The sequence below is a fragment of the Podarcis liolepis genome (assembly GCF_965112155.1).
Source record: "Podarcis liolepis genome assembly, chromosome: 5".
Taxonomy (NCBI): Eukaryota; Metazoa; Chordata; class Lepidosauria; order Squamata; family Lacertidae; genus Podarcis; species Podarcis liolepis.
The window spans coordinates 89,579,845-89,599,789 of record NC_139556.1 but is presented as its reverse complement, the minus strand read 5'-3'; the positions used below and the strand labels follow the sequence as shown (position 1 = coordinate 89,599,789).

Sequence of the window (19,945 nt, the reverse complement as noted above, 5' to 3'; positions counted from 1 at the left end):
TGTGGCCAGCATGACTAAGCCGCTTCTGGTGAACCAGAGCAGCGCATGGAAACACCGTTTACCTTCCCGCCGGAGCAGTACCTATTTATCTACTTGCACTTTGATGTGTTTTTGAACTGCTAGGTGGGCAGGAGCTGGGATTGAGCCATGGGAGCTCAGCCCATCACGGGGATTCGAACCGCCGACCTTCTGATCAGCAAGCCCTAGGCTCTGTGGTTTAGACCACAGCACCACCCACGTAATAACATTCCCCATCAGCTTGATGTTAAGTCCAGAGAGTGTCCTGTTCTTTCTTCAGTTAAAGTAATTGCCCTCTCTATTTCATAAGATTTTAATATCTTCCAGCCACACACATGGATATAGCTGTTCTTCTAGAACACTTTGCTTGAGTGCCAGTCAGGTCTTACATTCTTCTGTTATATTAACTTTTCTTGTGGTTGTCCTTGTTCATAAGCAGCAATGAACAACCAAGGTTTCAGCCAGGTGCAAACCTAAGGGGAGGCATAGCTACACACAAATATATAACTCCCAATATATTATTTTATTATCTTTATATTATTTATATTATTTTATTATCTTTATCACATCTTCCAAGGAACTAAAGGTAATATACAATGGTTCATCCTCTCCCATTTAATCATCACTAAACGCTGCAAGGTAAGGGACGCAGGTGGCGCTGTGGGTTAAACCACAGAGCCTAGGACTTGCTGATCAGAAGGTCGGCGGTTCGAATCCCCATGACGGGGTGAGCTCCCGTTGCTCGGTCCCTGCTCCTACCAACCTAGCAGTTCGAAAGCACGTCAAAGTGCAAGTAGATAAATAGGTACCGCTCAAGCGGGAAGGTAAACGGTTTCCATGCGCTGCTCTGCTTCGCCAGAAGCGGCTTAGTCATGCTGGCCACATGACCCGGAAGCTGTACGCCGACTCCCTTGGCCAATAAAGCGAGATGAGCGCCGCAACCCCAGAGTCGGTCACGACTGGACCTAATGGTCAGGGGTCCCCTTTACCTAAAGGCTGCAAGGTAGGGTAGGGTAGAGATGCCCCCCAAATCACCAAATGAGCTCCATCACTGAAAAGAAATTTCAACCTGCATCTTGTTTAACACATTCTGCCCACTACACCACATGTAACTTTCAATAAAATATAACGTAAAGTCACAACCTGGGTCTTGTCCCCTCTTTAATTTTCTTGCAGCCAAATTCTATGTTCATTTTCTCAGAAGTTTGCATTTAAAGTCACATGAAGGCTGTGATCCTATACCCGCTTGCCTGGGAGTAAGTCCCACTGATCTCAGTGAGATTTACTTTTGAGTATAACTGTTTAGTTAGTACACTGTGAATTCCATAAGACTTATTTCTAAATAAGAAATCTGTAAGACTGCGTCCATGAGCTGAAGTTATGGTAAATAACTATTTTATGAAAGTTTTTAAAAGTTAAATAGAGGATAAGCTTCATAGAGGATAAACTAACCATGATGGCTATTTTCTACTTCCTGTGTCGGAAGCAGTATGCCTCAGAAAGCCAGTTGCTGAGAATCGAGAGTGTTGTTGCTTTCCTGTGTTTAGAGAAGATTTAATGTCTGATATTTTATTGCTTTATCATCATCATCATCATCATCATCATCATCATCATCATTAATTCTGTTGGGAGCCACCCAGTGGCTGGGGAAACCCAGCCAGATGGGAGGGGTACAAATTATTATTATTATTATTATTATTATTATTATTATTATTATTATTAGCAGGCTTATCGTGTGCACCTGGTTGGCCACTGGAAAACCAGATGCTGCACTTGATCCAGGGTTGATCCAGCCTCTTCTTATGTTTACATTGAACGCTCACATTTATAAGTAGTGGCTTGGATCCAGACTTAGGCATGCTTAAAGTAGACCTGCTGAAATCAATGGTCCTGTTGATATCGGTGGAAATCCTCTAAGCAAACTCTGGGTTCAAACCAAGGTATTTTTAAGGTTTATTGTGATTTTAACCCATCTCAGTTTGATACAGGCAATGGCCTTCAAAAAAAAAAAAATGTAAAGAACAACAAATGCATAAATTAAAAAATAAAAACACTGGCTTGGATCCAAAGTAGGACAGAACAATTTCTGGGCACTTAAGGAGTCGGAGGTCTTGTTGAGCAGGAGCCCAGCCCATGCCACAAGGCAGCTCCAGCTAAAACCAGAGCAATTTCTGATGTGGCCTTCTGCTCAAAGAAGGTATTAAAATACCACTGATCACATTTAAAGTACCACTTTGGATCATGTGTTTTTTTCCCCATCCATCGTCCACCTCTGCATCCATTTTCTAATACCAGGCTCTTAGCTAATGACCTGCCTTCTGCCAAGATGTCTTTCTTTGTGTAGAATCAAAAGTCCTGTGTCTTACTAGGAACACTGTATGAGTTAGGGATGGAGGAGAAATCCAATTAAAACAGATTTATATATGGAATTCAGTGGTTCAAACCTTGCCCATATTGGACTACCTCTTGCATGTCTAAATCGCTCATGCATTGTCAGGGGTTTTTGTTGTTGTTGTTTTGCTTTTCTTTAAAATTTAACCAATTATATGCCATGTTATATGCAAAGTTTTATGAAAAACGTACATTTCCGGAGTATAATTTTCAAAGTATTAATGCTTAAGTCTTTTGAAGCAGTTATGTACATGGCTGTGTATCTTTGGTTACTGCAGAAAACCTGGAGCCTACATGCATGCACCTCAATACACTTAAGGCTCCCTGCACACAACCAGTACTCTTGATTTTTGCACGGTGCAAGTTGCACTGCTGAAACTGATGTGCCTTGGAATGCATGCAAATTCCCCCTGTGTGCGTGGAAATTTAGAACAATTGGGGATAAACTGCAGGGAGGAGACGGAGCCAGCAGGTGGCATCCTGACCCATACCACTGGCAGTGCATAGAACATACCCCTGTAAAACTCCTGAAAGGGACTAAAGGCAATCAGTTTGCACTGCTCCAAGTTACTTAGCACATTGTGGTGTGTGATTTAACAGTCCGGAAGGAATAGGAAACATTTAAAATAGTCACCACCACCACCATCATCATCATCATCATCATCATCTGTGTTTTCTCCTCCTCTTCCTCCCCCTCTAGAACCACAGAAAGGGGGTGGGGGAGGGGATATATACAACTTCTCACTAGACTCCATTAGACAGACATTAAGGGAGAAGAACAATGGTAAGATCTGCCAGCTCAAGCAGTTTAGCATGCAGGGGATCTCTGGCTCAGCCAGCTGATTTCTGGCTCAGCCAACATTAGGTTCCCAAACCCAGCTCGGCTGAAGATATGGCAGCACAACTTGCTCATCCAGGCTCAGCCATCTGAGCTGAAGCTGGAATAACCAAGGGCAGTACATATAAGGAAGTTCCCATATGGGGCATGGGGCGGGGGAGACTTCGGCTGAATCCAACAAGGGGTCTGCTTCTGTTGTTGGGTTTTTTTGTGATGGGTAAAGCAATACAGTGGTGCCCCGCAAGACGAATGCCTCGCAAGACGGAAAACCCGCTAGACGAAAGGGTTTTCCGTTTTTGAGCTGCTTCACAAGACGAATTCCCCTATGGGCTTGCTTTGCAAGACGAAAACGTCTTGCGAGTGTTCCGATTTTTTTTCGCTTCCCCCCCTTTTTCTAAGCCGCTAAGCCGCTAATAGCCTTTTAGCCACTAAGCTGCTAAGCCTTTAATAGCCGCTAAGCCGCTAATAGCGCTAATCCGCTAATAGCGCTAATCCGCTAAGCCGCTAATAGGGTTGCTTCGCAAGACGAAAAAACCGCTAGATGAAGAGACTCGCGGAACGGATTAATTTCGCCTTGCGAGGCACCACTGTAATTATGCTCTGTCCTCCATCTAAAGATAAATCAGGCCATGGATTATTTGTGTGTGTGTGTGTGTGTGTGTGTGTGTGTGTGTGTGAGATTGATTGAGGCTACAATCCGAAACACACTGTGGGGGGATTAACAGGGGTCAGCAAACTTTTTCAGCAGGGGGCCAGACCACTGTCCCTCAGACCTTGTTAGGGGCCGGACTATTTTTTTTGGGGGGGGGGGGTGAACAAATTCCTATGCCCCACAAATAACCCAGAGATGCATTTTAAATAACAGCACACATGTGGCGTTTGCCGTCCTAGGTGTGTGACATCATACTGGGTTCATAGGGAAAGGGTTAACTAATTGTAAAATGACCAACCAATGGGAACGCAGGGGGCAGAGTTAACTGTGTATAAGGTTTAAGCGCAGAGGTTTTTTTGGAGAGAGTTAGAGTTAGGGTAGAGAAGACAGTCTGGAGTTAGAAGAGATTGATAAGCGAAGTCTGTGGGTGGGGCTAGTCGGATGTGAAAGAGTGAGAGAATTTGTTAAGAGGAGTCAGTCAAACAGTTGAGATAATCAGTCAGAAAATATTAGGAAGGTATAGGCCGGTAAAGAAACTAAAGTCAAGAAACTGACAGGAATATTATCTGAGAAACCATAAACTTGTTAATGTCTGTAAAATAAACTTGGTGGGTTTTTTTGGTTCACTTTTAACATCTGTTTGGACTCAGTGTTTTATTGGAGAGTAACTGGTTGGTGGCAGCGGGGAAGCGAGCACAGTAGTGGCACAGGGATCAATAGACAGTTAAACGTCCGGGGACCCCTGTGTGATTGCCACAACACATTCTACTCATGTAAAAACACACTGATTCCCAGACAACCCATGGGTCGGATTTAGAAGGCTATTGGGCCGGATCCGGCCCCCGGGCCTTAGTTTGCCTACCCATGCCTAAGACTATTCAGCTCAGTCACATGGCTTGGCAACCTGTTTCCCCTGTTTTCCCTCTGCCATGCCCAGGCAGAGAAGCACCATCTGCCCCACTGCTGAATGGGGCACACTTGATAATGCGGCTCAGCATCTCTCCATTATCCCAGCATCAGCATTGCTGCACCAAGACAAGAAGCAACTTTGCATTGGTCCTGGGAGTCCCTGTTGCACGAATATTTCCTCCCAATTCATGGAGGAGCAGCTCCATTTCCCCAGACAATATGCATTAAGAGATCATAAAGGGGGTGTTGGGGAAGAGAGAAAGGCCTGTGGGCGGTCCTTGCACAGGATTTAAAGGGCCTTCTGTCATGGGTGCAGATCTGCTGTAGCTGCACTCACTGTTTGCTGTCGGAAAACAGCAGGTGACAGATTCCCACTTCACTGTTTGCCCTCCTAATGCGGGTCTGCATAATTAATTAACTTTGGGCAAATGTTATCTGGAATTGGAATGGCAATGTAGACACAAGAGATAAAAAGGGGGGGGGAGAAGTTTCAGAAAGTCATTCAATGGGAGGAGATTTCTGAAAGTTTACAAACTGGTTCCTGAATATATTTGCATAATGGGCCCATGAGAAGATGATAAGCCTTCAGAAGCCCTTTTGATTGTGCATTCCTGGGACTGGAAACCACAAGAAGGGAGCGGATCCTGTTCCTGGATTTCCCACAGGCATCTGGTTGGCCATTTGGAGAATCGGATGCTGGACTAGATGAGCCGATGGGTCTGATCCAGCAGGACTCATCTTATGCTTTTTATGTTTTATGCTTAGGATGCTATTGAGACAGTTCTACACAACGCCACTTTCAATTCTGTCTGTACCTGCAAAGGTTTTTGAGGTGGTCATCCTGCTTCCTCTCCAATCAGTCCATGTCCTGTAACTTCCTGGTGAAATCCTGCACCTTTTTGTACCAACAGTGTGCTGGATTGCTGTTGTTATTGGTCCTGCCCTCCAGACAGCAATGATCAGGGAACATTGGGGAAGCAACACAGAGCAGCAAATGAAGAGGAATGATATGTGGACAGCCCTGCCTACACCTACCACTTAAGGAGCAAACCTGTGCACAAGAAGCTGGCAAGTCAATGTAAACTAAGCCGGCATAAATGTACACCGGCTACAAACCATGTAGGGGAGGGGAACATGCATTGTTCTTGGCCCCAAGGTCTCTGGGTGCATTGACTCCCACCCACTCCCCTGCCCATAGCAAACACCCCCCTCCTCTCCTGACCTTCATGAATTCGGTATGAAGATCTGAAGGGAGATTCTAAGGTCATTCGGCTGAATCACCTACAATATGCTGTCCAGTTGTTTTGACATCATTAGCAATATCTTTTCCTGCAGAATCCAATCCTGTAGCTAGTTCCTCCTGCCTAAGTGTAGAACAGGCAACTACTACCATCATCATAATAAATATAAACTACAACTCCCATCAGCCCTAGCTAACAGGACCAGTGGTCAGGGATGATGGGAGTTGTAGTCCCAAAACATCTGGAGGGCCATGTTTGCCTATGCCTGGTGTAGAACCTTACATTTGTCCATATTGAAATTCATTTTGTTCGTTTCACCCCATTTCTCCAATCTGTGAAGGTCATTTTGAATACAGACTCTGTCTTCGGCGGCATTGGCTACCCTTCCCAGTTTGGTATCATCTGAAAATTGGATGCAAATCTTCTCGATACCTTCATCCATGTTATGTACTGAGTTGAATAGGATCCAAACTGAAGCAGTCTGATTGGTCCTAGAACAATAGGATCCAAATTGCAGCAGTCTGATTGGTCCTAGAACAATAGGATCCAAATTGCAGCAGTCTGATTGGTCCTAGAACAATGCAGCAGTATGATTGGTTGGCAGGAACCACCCAATCATGCTCCAGATATAAGTGAATCCACAACCTGATTGGCTTACAGTAGAATTCCAGAATTAACCAGTCATGTGCAGCCCATTGTGTAAATAATGTATATAAAGCAGATACTTTGAGGGGACTTTCATTCATTCCTCCTCACCACTATGAGCTGAATAAAGAGCATGAAATCACTTTGCGACTCTGAGTATATTTCACTGGCAACGAAGGTGGGATCCCGCTGAGCTGACTGCCACACACAGCACTGCAGCACTGCCACCTGCCGCACCGCTGCCTCGCACCGTGTATCCAGGCTTCAGCTCCGGGACACAAGGAACTCAGAATGGCAACCGACAGCAGCTTCTCACCGTTCAACCCAGCATCTGGAGACTGGGAAGCGTACGCCTCCCGTTTCACCTTCCTCCTAGAAGCCAAAGGGGTCACCGATGAAGAAGACGCCAAGAAGAGGGCGATATTCTTCAGCGTCTGCGGAGAGGAGACATTTGAAATCGCCCGCGCTCTCCTTGCACCTGAAGACGTCGCTACTGTTCCATACAAAACAATAATGGAACAGCTGAAGGGGCACTTTTCGCCGCAGCCCTCAGTAGTGGCTTGTCGAAATGCCTTCTACGCAAAGCGGCCCAGGACCCAGTGTACGCAAAGAATTTTGGGGCAGGCCCAGCATGGGTACCCGCCACAGTCACCAGGGTCACTGGCCCCGTGTCGTACGAGGTGCTAACGGATGGGGGGCAATGCTGGCGCCGCCACTGCGACCAGATACGGCGACAATTCCCAGGAGAAAACCAGGAGGAGGAAAGGTCAGAGGAGTCCCAAGGGAACAGAGGGGCAGTGAGGCCCATAGAGCAGGAGGGGCCAGCAGGAGAGGCAGAATCAGTAAATACAGAGAGGACCCGTGAGGCCGAAAGGACACTGGAACCAGAACCACGACTGAGCGAGCCGGTTGCGCCAGACCAAACAGGCCCATCACAGCCAGCATCCTTGGAACACGAGCCAGAACCTGAACCCCGGACCAATGAACACCACAGGCCGCAACGCACACGTAGGCCGCCGGCATACCTCAAGGACTAGGAATGCGACCTCCCGGGCAGGACTGGAACTTAGAGGGAAGGGGTGTTATGTACTGAGTTGAATAGGATCCAAACTGAAGCAGTCTGATTGGTCCTAGAACAATAGGATCCAAATTGCAGCAGTCTGATTGGTCCTAGAACAATAGGATCCAAATTGCAGCAGTCTGATTGGTCCTAGAACAATGCAGCAGTATGATTGGTTGGCAGGAACCACCCAATCATGCTCCAGATATAAGTGAATCCACAACCTGATTGGCTTACAGTAGAATTCCAGAATTAACCAATCATGTGCAGCCCATTGTGTAAATAATGTATATAAAGCAGATACTTTGAGGGGACTTGCATTCATTCCTCCTCACCACTATGAGCTGAATAAAGAGCATGAAATCACTTTGCGACTCTGAGTATATTTCAATCCAATATGTTTATAAAGATGTTGAACAGCAACGGGCCAAGCACAGACCCCTGTGGCACCCCACTTGTCACTTTCCCCCCAAGATGATGAGGAACCATTCATGAGCACTCTTTGGGTTTGGTCAGTCAACCAGCTACAAATGCACCTAACAGTTATCTTGTACAGTCCTTATTTTGCCAGCTTCTCCAACAAGAGGACTTTGTCAAAGGCCATACTGAAATCAAGATACACTACATTCACAACAAAGCAGAGACATCACCTTGCCAACAAAGGTCCATATAGTTAAAGCTATGTATGATGTATGGAAGTGAGAGCTGGACCATAAAGAAGGCTGATCACTGAAGAATTGATGCTTTTGAATTATGGTGCTGGAGGAGACTCTTGAGAGTCCCATGGACTGCAAGAAGATCAAACCTATCCATTCTGAAGGAAATCAGCCCTGAGTGCTCACTGGAAGGACAGATCCTGAAGCTGAGGCTCCAATACTTTGGCCACCTCATGAGAAGAGAAGACTCTCTGGAAAAGACCCTGATGTTGGGAAAGATTGAGGGCACAAGGAGAAGGGGACGACAGAGGACGAGATGGTTGGATAGTGTTCTTGAAGCTACCAGCATGAGTTTGACCAAACTGCAGGAGGCAGTGGAGGACAGGAGTGCCTGGCATGATCTGGTCCAGGGGGTCATGAAGAGTCAGACATAACTAAACGACTAAACAACAGCAACACATTCACAACATTCCCCTGATCCACAAAGCCTGTAACTCTATATAAAAAGAAATGAGATTCATTTATAGTTTTGAACATTTCATTTCCTTCTCACTTAAACATTTACAGTTCATCCACGCACACCAGCAGGTACATCTATACCTGCAACTCAGGGTAACGCTTCATACATCTCATGAAGTGGGTTATAGTCCACAAACAACCATGGCATAGTAAGTATGTTCATCACAAGGCACACTGTTACTTTTTCTTAGCGCTAACTCTCATTCAGATCTCCCTTCCTTGTCTCTTTATTCTCTTTAAGGATGCTGTTGACAGAAGAACTGCATTCCCCCATGCACTGTCAAATTTTGAAGAGAATGTTTACCATTTAGAGATTGCTCTTTTAGATGGAGTCATGGATTGTTCCATTCTTCAGAGACCCATATGCGCTCTGCTGCTCACACGAAGCTCCAACTCAAGCAAAGAACCTGAGCATAGGAACAGCTATTATGAAGAGAGCTTGTCCATCTTTTTGTTGTCATTATTAAAAATGAATCAGAGTGAAAGTGTAGTGGAGGCAGAAAATAAAAAAAAATAAATTGCAGCTCTGAACACTTTTCAATCAGTTTTGCCTTCATCTTCAAATATATATAGTTGTGGGAAGAAGCAGTCCAGAAGCAGTCAAGAGCAACAGCAAGAATGTATTGCTTTTACCATGCATGCACATATGCACTAGCGAAGGCAGGACAATTTGCAGAAATATATTGTATTGTGCTGTTTGTCATGCCTAGCCTGAGAACAGAAATTGAAAATAAGGAGTCATAATGACCATTAAGTTTTAATGATCTGTTTTCCAGCTCCCTATTTAAATAATTAAAATGAACATTACCCATGATTATAAGATGGTTACAACAAGCCTCTCGGTGTTACACTCATTTTGCATCACCAGCGCTGGAAAAAGACTGCAGTCTCCAACAAATTAAGAATTCAGAAAGTTCCCTCGTACCAAGTCTGTTTGCCCACCCATGTCGTCTACTCTGATTATCGGAGTCTCTCCCAAGTTCTCGGCAAGATCACGTCCTGCTCCTTTCCGAAAAAGCAGAAATGCAGGATGGAACCCAATTCCTTCTGAATGTAAATCATGTGCTCTGACCACTGAGCTATGGCCTCTCCCTTCAATTGCCGGGAGGGTAGCAACCCTCCATTTGTAGCCACCTCCAGTCGCTTCAATGGCAAGGATGGTGCTGTAGACATGAAGTCAAATGTGTCTCTTCAACAAAGGAAACAGAGAAATGTTTGAGGGCAGCGGTGGATCACCTGCATCAGCAGACAGTTCTGGACAATGGCCTCTAACTCTCTATAAAGTGGTACCTCTGGTTACATACGCTTCAGGTTACAGACTCCGCTAACCCAGAAATAGTGCTTCAGGATAAGAACTTTGATTCAGGATGAGAACAGAAATCGTGCTCTGGTGGCGTGGCAGCAGCAGGAGGCCCCATTAGCTAAAGTGGTGCTTCAGGTTAAGAACAGTTTCAGATTAAGTACAGACCTCCGGAACAAATTAAGTACTTAACCCGAGGTACCACTGTATTCTGTAAGAACCCCATGAGAATAGATAAACTGGATTGTGAAAGCAGTGCATTTATGGACACGTTTATGGAAATTAAGGACAACGGGAGTTGAATGGGGTCAGGTCTTTGGCCCCACTGACACATAGTTCCCCCTTGGCACTGCTGTCCATTGGTCAGCTTAGATCGTTGAGAAAGGGAGGTTTTCACACATCATCTTCTATACATTAAGTCTTCTGCAGATTCCAGAAACCTAATCATCCAAGACCTGAGGAAGCCTTCATGCACAGAGATCTAACACACTAACACAAGGATAGCAGGGTCCAGGAGGAGTCGTGCATTGTATAAGGTGGGGCAAGGAGTGAAGCCCCGCAGCCCCTTTCAATATGTTTCCCCTTTGTGTGTTTAAAAGTGAAAGCAACTAAAAAGCACTGGCATGGTGCAGGCTAAGGAGAGGGACTCAGTTTTGGTGATTTTGCCTTACCGCTTCCTAATGCTGCAGGATGCCATTTTAATACAGTGGTGCCTCGCAAGATGAAAAGAATCTGTTCTGTGATTCTCTTCGTCTAGCGGTTTTTTCGTCTTGCGAAGCAAGCCCATTGACGAATTAGCGGATTAGCGGATTAGCGCTATTAGCGGCTTTTAGCAGCTTTTAGCGGCTTTTAGCGGCTTATCTGCTGATCGGATCAGCTGATAAGCAGCTTAGCGGCTTAGAAAAAGGGGGGAGGGGAAAAAACCAACAGGAACTCGCAATACATTGTCGTCTTGCGAAGCAAGCCCATAGGAAATTCGTTTTGCGAAGCACCTCCAAAACGGAAAACTCTTTCGTCTAGCGAGTTTTCCGTCTTGCGAGGCATTCGTCTTGCGGGGCACCACTGTACTCATAAGATCCCAAGTTAAGCGTCCAAACCATTGGCTCTTATCTGGCGTCATGATGATGCAACATAGCTAAGGGATTCGAAGCCAAAACAGAGCGATAGCAATACTTCATGCCTTCAGTCTGGCATTTTATGAAGGTGGGGCACCAGCAGTAAGAAGGACTATGATTGCTACAATGGTAGCTCCTGTCAGAACCAACAGCTGCTACAGTCACCTTGAAACTCATGTGGTGCACCCCCAGATTCAATCGAAAATGGAGAGATGGGACCACAAAGCTCCTTCATCAGCTCTGTTGGAAGACCAGCAGCCATAACTATCAAGTAGCAGAAAAGAAGGAACAGAAGGGTAGAAAGGGGTGGGGTGGGGTGGGTGGTGTGCTTTAATCCAACCACGCCCCCCAAAAGTCCAAATTTCAGTAAAGTAATATGAACCACCTCTCCCCATATAAACCAACCCATACTCTGTGATCATTATCTGAGGACCTTCTTTGTGTGCCCGCTCAATAAGGAGGTATGGAGGGTGGCTACACAAGAATGGGGCCTTTTTAGTGGTGGCTCCCCACTTGTGGAAGGCTCTCCCCAGGGAGGCTCACCTGGCTCCGTCATCTACATACTTTGAGGTGCCAGGGAAATACATCCCTTTTTAACCAAGCCGCTGGCTTTTAACTATCAACAGCCTTTTTGTAGGTGTGGTATGTTTTAATGTAAGGGGTTTTTTAATGTTGGTTTCAATATGTGTCTTTGTTTGTTTTCTGCTTAAAATATTTAAAGTGGTTTTGTTGCCAGGACAACAAAAAGTGAGCTATAAATTTAATAAATAATAATAAATAGCAATAAACCATGACTTAGCCCTATTTAGATATAATAATAAAAATTAGGAGAGCATTTAGAAGGAAAGTCTCTTTATTCTTTTTTTGTTTCCCCCTCAGGTTCAACTACTCCTCAACTACACATGCATCCTCTTCAACCTTCCCTTTTGCTTTGGGACTAAAAAACAGAGTCAGGTACACATTTGTACATTTAAAAGTAATGGAACCCTGCATCTTTATTTATGACTATGTAAAATCAATGCCTGGTAATAGAAGGCGAAAGTCACTCAGCTAATTACACATGCTTGATGAACAGCATAACAACAGCCACTGCTGCACTGCACGTTTGTCAAGGCATGTAAATTACTGCAGTTATTCTTATTCAAAGGAGATATGGGACTGCAAGATGAGGATGTTTAGAAGAACACCCCAATTTCCCCCTGGCACACATTAGTGTGGTCATCTGCAGCCCTGGAAGTTAATAAACGACATCTTCACGACATCAAATATAAAGGAAAGGCCACAACAAAATTAAACTTTCAGAAATAAATATTTTTCATTATCATTCTTGCAGAGTCTACTGAGGTTCAGAGAACAGTCGCCATATATTTTGCGTCTAAAACATGATTTGGAAGGCCTAAAAGACCCTCAAAGTGGTTAGAAGCCTCTCTCTCACTGTAGCAGCTGTTGGTTCCAAAAGTTGCTACAGGAAAGTGGAGAGCCCCATCATAGCTATCTCCCCTTCACTCTGAAGAGCTGCAAGAAGAGTCCTGCACTGTTGAACAGTAAGCAGGTGGGCAAGCGAAACAGATTAGAACTGTTGCACCCATCTGAAATGACAGCTGCTACAGTCAGCTTGTGGCTCCTCACCATGGAGAGGCTCTGTTGAGGCCTCCGGTGTGAACTGGACCTGAAGTAGGCCACAATAATGCCTGGCATGCTACATGGACAGAGGCTATAGGTGAATGGCTACCCACGTGGCCATTATTGCCAGGATACTAGCAATACGAAGGGCGAAGGAAAACATCTTAGCTGGTAGACTGGAGCACCATCATTTAATTCATTATTATATTTTTAACAAATGAACAACCACCATTCAAACTTTTTGCCCTGGGCACCAAAAAACAACAACAGATCTGGCTCACTCCTGGTGAAGCTCAGGGAGCAGAAGCAGTGTTGCTCATTGGAGGACCACCATTGCTGTCCTTCTGCTGGTTGAAGACACTGACAATGAACCCCTTTCATTCAGTGAGAACTGAAATGAGCCACTCCGTATGAAGAAGTTTGTCACTTGCTGCTATTTGATCTTGCTTTTTTTTTAAGGTTGCAGGTGACACATGTGCCCTATGTTTAACATAGCTGTCAACATTTCCCTTTTTTAAAGGGAAATTCCCTTATTCTGAATAGGTTTCCTCTCAAGAAAAGGGAAAAGTTGACAGCTATGATGTTCACCCGGTGCTATACCAGCTGCACTGGCTCCCAGTGGAGTACAGGATCAGGTTTAAGGTGCTGGTTTTAACCTTCAAAGCCCTATACGGCCTAGGACCCTCGTACCTACGGGACCGCCTCTCCTGGTATGTCCCACAGAGAAACTTACGGTCTTCAAATAAAAACATCTTGAAGGTCCCAGGCCACAGAGAGGTTAGGCTGGCCTCAACTAGAGCCAGGGCTTTTTCGGCTGTGGCTCCAATCTGGTGGAACGCTCTGTCACAAGAGGCTAGGGCCCTGCGGGACTTGACATCTTTCCGCAGGGCCTGCAAGACAGAACTGTTCCACCAGGCCTTTGGCCAGGGCACAGCCTGACTCCCTCCCTCGGCAATCTTCGTGGAGCTCTGGCCCAATGGTTGCCAGTGGCTTGATTTGAATCAATTTTATAATGAATGATTTTAGAGTGTTGTGTTGTGTTGTACTGTTGTACTGTTTTATTGTTGTTAGCCGCCCTGAGCCCGGCTTCGGCTGGGGAGGGCGGGATATGAATAATAATAATAATAATAATAATAATAATAATAATAATAATTATTATTATTATTATTATTATTATTATTATTATTATTATTATTATTTAAATCATTATGCAATGCCAAGTTATTTTTCTACAGAGCTGTTGTTCTTTTTAATGCTTGATATTTTACTGTGGTTCTATAATTTGTTGGAAGCTGCCCAGAGTGGCTGGGGTAGCCCAGTCAGCTGGGTGGCATATTACTACTAATAATAATGACAATTATTATTATTATTACTATTAATCAGCAGCAGCATTATCCTTTGCTGGATTTAACTCCTGGTGAAGGATGGATCAGAAATGCAATCAATCAATCAATCAATCAATCCACTCCCACATATCCAATGGGGTCACTGAGCCACAAAGTCTAGCCCATGTTACTGCCAGCCACACAACATCTGTGCATTGCGCACACGAGAAAGGGCTTTGTGCATGTACCAACTTACATACATTCACATCTGTCCAGCAGGGGAGGGGATGCTCTAGGACCAATCAGGACTGCCTTCCTTCTCATGTGCCCTAATTCCACAGACAGTAGTCACATAGCCATGTGGTGTAGTGTGGTTTGGAGAGACAGGAGTCACCTGTGTGACCCATGATTCCCCCCCCCCTTGTGCATTTTTTGAATGCGCTGGTTTCTGAACCCCTCTGAACCACCACATGTACCTTTGATTCCTACACCAGTTGAAGACATTGTGTCCATGGAGGGGATTTTGTCCTAGGAGCGAGATACACAGAATTCACAGCCAATGCAACTCCTGCCATAGTCCTACTGGGTATACCAAAGGGCATGAAACATAGATATCAGTGCAAGCGTTTATTAAAGAAATCCATCACTGAAACAGCCCTCCTCCCAGTTGCCACTGTGCTTTATTTCTGATAGTATGCATACTCATGTGGGTGGGCACACCTACCCACACCCATTAATTCAGTCATTAATAAGACAGAAGTGCTTAATGTAAGCACTGAGGACAGGGCCAGCTCACCCATAGGTCCTAGGGGTGCAGGGCACCCGGGCGCCAGGTTCTCAGGGGCACCAGGCCGAGAGTCTGGGGCCGCAATTTGGAGTCCGGGGATTGAAGAGCCAGGCTAGCCGACAGCCGCTGCCGAGCACAGCAGAGTCCGTCGGAGTGCTAGAGGCTTTTCTGCTGTGGATGCTGAGGCAGCCGGCTGGCTCCGCCCTCCTGCCTCCTGCGCGCCTGGGAGGCCCACCCAGCACATGCATGCTGCTCACATGAGGCGGACAGCTTCCCTCCCAAGCCTCTGTAGGGACTGCTCTCCTCCCTCCAACTGGAATCGCATGGGAGAGAGTTGTGCTCCCCAAAAAAGCTCAACAACTTTGGCCTGCCCCACCCAAAAATGGTGGCACTGGGCAGTTTTTTGCACCCCAGTGCTACATATGCTAAAGATGGCCCTGAGTGAGGGGCTACCTACACATTCAGAAAAAGCAAATGGTACAGCCCTCTTTGGACAGTACCACTTCAGAATGTAGGTGCACAAAGAAATGATGGCTAGGAAAACTGTGTTGTCTCTCCGTTTTCATGGTGATTCTGTGCTGTTCTGAAATGGTTTGATGCCACTATTTGTGCCAGCCTAGGTTTATATTTATAATGGTTATCTTTGTTTCTTTGTATTTTCCATTCCTATTCTTGATTTTGTTTTTCCTCTTAACATTTCCGAACCACCCAGAGGATTTAGTTAATTGGGTGGTATAGAAAGGGCTGAATGAATAAATGCTACTTTGTTTCACTGGATTACTAAACAAGAAACACTGCAAATGTTGGAGAATAACTTCTAAATGTTGCAGCTCCTGGAGAGAGCTAAACCACAAGGCTGTGTTACATGTAATCCACGCCTAACCAGGTCTAAGGGCTTGTGTATGCCCAGTAAGCTTGCTTGCTTATTTATTTATTTTCTTCCCACAATGTTGTAATTCAAACTGCTTTTGAAACTTCTGTTTCAAGAGCTTGCCATGTGCTAAGGGGGGGGATGCTTGTCCTCAGATACATGCCCAAAGCCTCCTCATGCATGCAAACAATTTGCAAAGTTCTCCAGATCTTTCCCCACAATGTCCACACCCAGATGACCAAAGCCTTCCTTTTTACAATGTTTATTGTGTCTATTTTCGTTTCCTCGTCTTTTCCTGTCTTGCAAAAACTAAAATACACTTTGCTATGTACCTGGGCGTACATCCCTTTGAAAACAGTGAAACTTATTTCTGACTAAGCCTTATACTGCAATACATGTCCTTAAAGAAGTTAAGGAGGCATTGATTATATTTCATTTATTTCCAGGAGCCCATCTCCATCAAAGAAGAACCATAGATCTGCAGTAGAGCATCTGTTTTGCATGCAGAAAGTTCCACGTTCAATCTCTGCCATCTTCAGATAGGACTGGAAAGTCTCCTGCCTGAAACCGTGTAGACTGCATTGATCTAGAGCAGCGGTTCTCAACCTGTGGGTCCCCAGATGTTGTTGGACTACAACTCCCATCATCCCTGAGCTCTGGCCTTGCTAGCTAGGGGTGGTGGGAGTTGTAGTTCAACAACATCTGGGAACCCACAGGTTGAGAAAGGCTGATCTGGAGGGATGCACTATTAGTCAGCTCCCACCCCAGCCCCCTCCAAAAAAATATCGATAGCTTCAACACTTCTGAAATTTACACTTCTAGGTGGAGGAATTGAATGACTTGATGGCTCTCCCACATCAAACTTACTGCTCAAAGGCAGATAGCAAATTAGAGAGGAGGTGGTTTACCGTAGTTGCTTTAAGTGGGAGAGTGATCAAGCATGCAATTGTCCACCTACATTCTCAAGTGGTACAACCCCAAGACAGCTGTATGATGTGCTTTTTCTTCACTTGTGGGTTTGCCTTCAGCAGTCCCCCTTCTAGGCAGGCTCCCTCACACATCTAAATCATAATAGAAGCAGGTGATTCAGTGCTTTCAAATTCCAGTGAACAAAAAGATAATTTCCCCGTGTTTAAAAATGAAACAGGTAGATAAAAATGTATGCGGTTAGCTTAGCAATCTCCAAACATTCTCAAAGGTATTTTCTCGCAGATCCTACAATCCCAGCAGGAAAGAGCCAAGTTGTATGAAAGAAAAAGTAGCTGAAAACAGGACCTTCCAGATTATAGTGACAAAATTATGCTACATTGCTTTCCTATATTTAAACCAGTCTGCCTTTTAAAATTTGTGTGTGTATTAGATAGAAAACTTCCAGAAAATTTGGCACAGTACAAATAATGTAAATGAACATGCAATAACCTTCCTCTCCCACCCCCCACTTTTTTCATATCACAAGTGATTGCTTTTCACAGTAGTTAGTTACACCACCAATAGGATTAACGCCAAGTTAACTCATTCCCATACCTACGCAAAACAGATTGTAGCACAAAGTGGAATTATTACTTATTGCCCTTCTGGTGCAATCAATGGACAATTAATCCATGCATTTCAGGACTGAAATTCATACTTAGATTTCACCAGCTGAATGTTCCCCGCCCTCAGCAGTCAACAATATAAATTTTATTGCTGAATCCTGGATCTGAAATTTTGCATCCCAAACTGGAATACAAAAGGTATTGGAGAATATGAGGAAGTTCAACGTTGGAATAAAACTCTTAGAAATCTAAAACGCTCCCTTAAATTTTGAAAAACTGAGATTCTCTGTCTTGCATTCCTACAAGTAGAAACTGGGGATGTATTCATCTCTGGTATATTTGCAGCTTAGATTCAGATATATGCAGTGGCAATGAAGTGCAGCATAAACTACCCAGTGCATTTCTGCTCTTATATAAATTATAAAAATAATAAACGCAGTATCACAATATCATCCCAGCATATAAACTAATATTCAACATTTCTACTTGCTCAATAAGAAAAGAAAAGGGGGGGATTGCTATGTGAACTATAGCTGATCAAACATATGACCATTTCTATGGCAGATGCAAACAAACTAAAAGAGTTTCAGGGGATCCACAGAAGTCCAAGGTGTGAACTCACTGGACAATATGCGACATCGCTGGGTCCACAAGGGGACAAAAACACAAACCACTTCTGAGCTTCACTCCTCTAATTATCAAGACTAACGTGCAAACAAACTCTCAAATCTGACAGAACAAGAGAGGAAGGGAGTGAGATTCAGCCTTTATGTTTCCAGAGGGAAAGGGGGAATAGTTATTCTTTCATGCTGCTGTTTTTAAACTGCCCCCTATTTAACCGGTTTTCAAGCTCTTGGTTACAAGCTATATCTTCTCCCTGCACTGCAATAATAAACAACAGCAGTCTCGTTTGTTTTTTTCCTTTTAAGATGCACTAACTTGGTCTTCCTCTGCACAGTTTCCATCTTTCTCTCTTGTTTCTCCAACCCAGTTTTCGATTTTATTCTTTTATTGGTGCCCACTTTATACATACCTCCTTTTCTACAAATTTTCTTGCCGGGTTTCCTGGCACATTCCTTGGATATTCTTTTGACTGAAAAATGAATAGAAGACTAGAAAATAACATGGAGCTCCGTGACAAGACAGTAGGAGCATGCAAAACCGCTAGCTAAGCTCAAGATGGCCTGGCTTATTGACGTCATTTATTTACTCGGTTGAGTCCCGACTCCTTTGGCCTACCCATGCAATGGATCAAGATGTTGATGCATCTTTCCCCAGAAGTCAATGGGTGGGAATGAGCATTTAGGTACCAACTTTGACCTAAGAAATACACGTGCTGAAGGACGAGGAAAATGAGTAGAGACAAGATCAGAGGAGAAGGGACGGTAGTAGAGGCTTAGAACTGGTGCATACATAGAAAAGCCACATGCATAGATGTGAAATAAAGTAAAAAAAAAGGAAGTTGGGAGGGAAGAAAAAGCTGGCATGCAGACAAGAAAGCCGTGCTGGCTACCAGTACACATAATTTAATAGTAAAGAACTTCAATAGGAAAGTCGAAACAAAAAGATCTCCCTGCTTCTCCTGTAAATAACTCACCATCTTCAGTTGGGACATATATATTCAGATAGAGACAGTCTTCGTTCTGCTCTTGCACGTAGGTAGAAACTATATCCAAGTTATTAGTAAACCAGACAGGGAGCATGACTTCAGGTAACCTGCCCTCTATAATGTTCTGGGGACACACCGGTGCAAACTGGGTGGCGTTTTTGATATCTGGCCAAGGAGACGGCGGTTCTGGAGGCTGGAATCGGCGCTCCCCGACCGGAGGAGCAGCGTACGGCACCCCGAGAAACTGGATGACCGGCCCCAGAATTTCATTGTTCAACTCCTTCTTCATCCCCCTGACTTTCCCGAAGCTGGTGGTCACCACCGGGTCGGTATCATCCAACTTTTGCGACGAGACGGCGGCGGCGTGAAGCAAGAACCCGAGTATGCAGAGGGTGAAGGTGGCGTCCAATCCCATGTGCAGCAGGCGGACCAGCATCGCTCTCCACACGCAGTTCAGCCACATGGATGTTGGAAAAGCCATGGTCCCACATCAGTTGCCCTGCTGTGGTTGGAGCAAATCTTATTTGTATCCACTCGGTGGGGAGGGAGAGGGTGAAGCACTGCTCTTGGCAAGAGAGCAAGGAAATGAAATGGATGGCTCAAGCCTCCAGAAGGGGAGCCTGTCAGAAAACTCTCAAAAGCCTCTGCACATGACAGGCATCTCCCCGTGACTTCATTCCCACCGAAGCAGCATCTTCACTCTGCCCTATTTGTCAGGCGACATTCAATTGCCAATTCTGTTTTCCACAGTTGCGATATGAAGAGAGCATCCCTTTGCTGCCGATTCCCCACTTATAAATCAATTCCAGTTAGCTGCGGGTCTATATCCTGGAGAAAATGAAAAATAAATC

General features: G+C 44.8%; 1 protein-coding gene and 1 long non-coding RNA gene across 11 annotated transcripts in view; one reads left to right on the top strand and one right to left on the bottom strand.

Moving 5' to 3' along the window:
* The window catches only part of NLGN1 (neuroligin 1), a 657,716-nt gene that overhangs the window by 463,401 nt on the left and 174,370 nt on the right, over positions 1-19,945 (bottom strand). For 5 of the 10 annotated variants that reach the window (XM_083504017.1, XM_083504015.1, XM_083504020.1 and 2 more), the window contains exons 2-3: positions 19,083-19,922; positions 18,519-18,578 (exon numbers count right to left, since the gene is read on the bottom strand). In XM_083504017.1, coding sequence (XP_083360143.1) covers positions 18,519-18,578; positions 19,083-19,575 — 553 coding nt within the window. In that variant the 5' untranslated portion in view covers positions 19,576-19,922. The remainder of the gene's footprint in view (positions 1-18,518; positions 18,579-19,082; positions 19,923-19,945) is intronic. The other 5 variants (XM_083504022.1, XM_083504021.1, XM_083504023.1 and 2 more) reach the window with 1 other exon arrangement.
* Positions 882-19,945, top strand: part of LOC310707497 — a 579,039-nt gene continuing 559,975 nt past the window's right edge. The window contains exon 1 of the long non-coding RNA XR_014526514.1: positions 882-1,021. This is a non-coding gene — a long non-coding RNA (uncharacterized lncRNA). The remainder of the gene's footprint in view (positions 1,022-19,945) is intronic.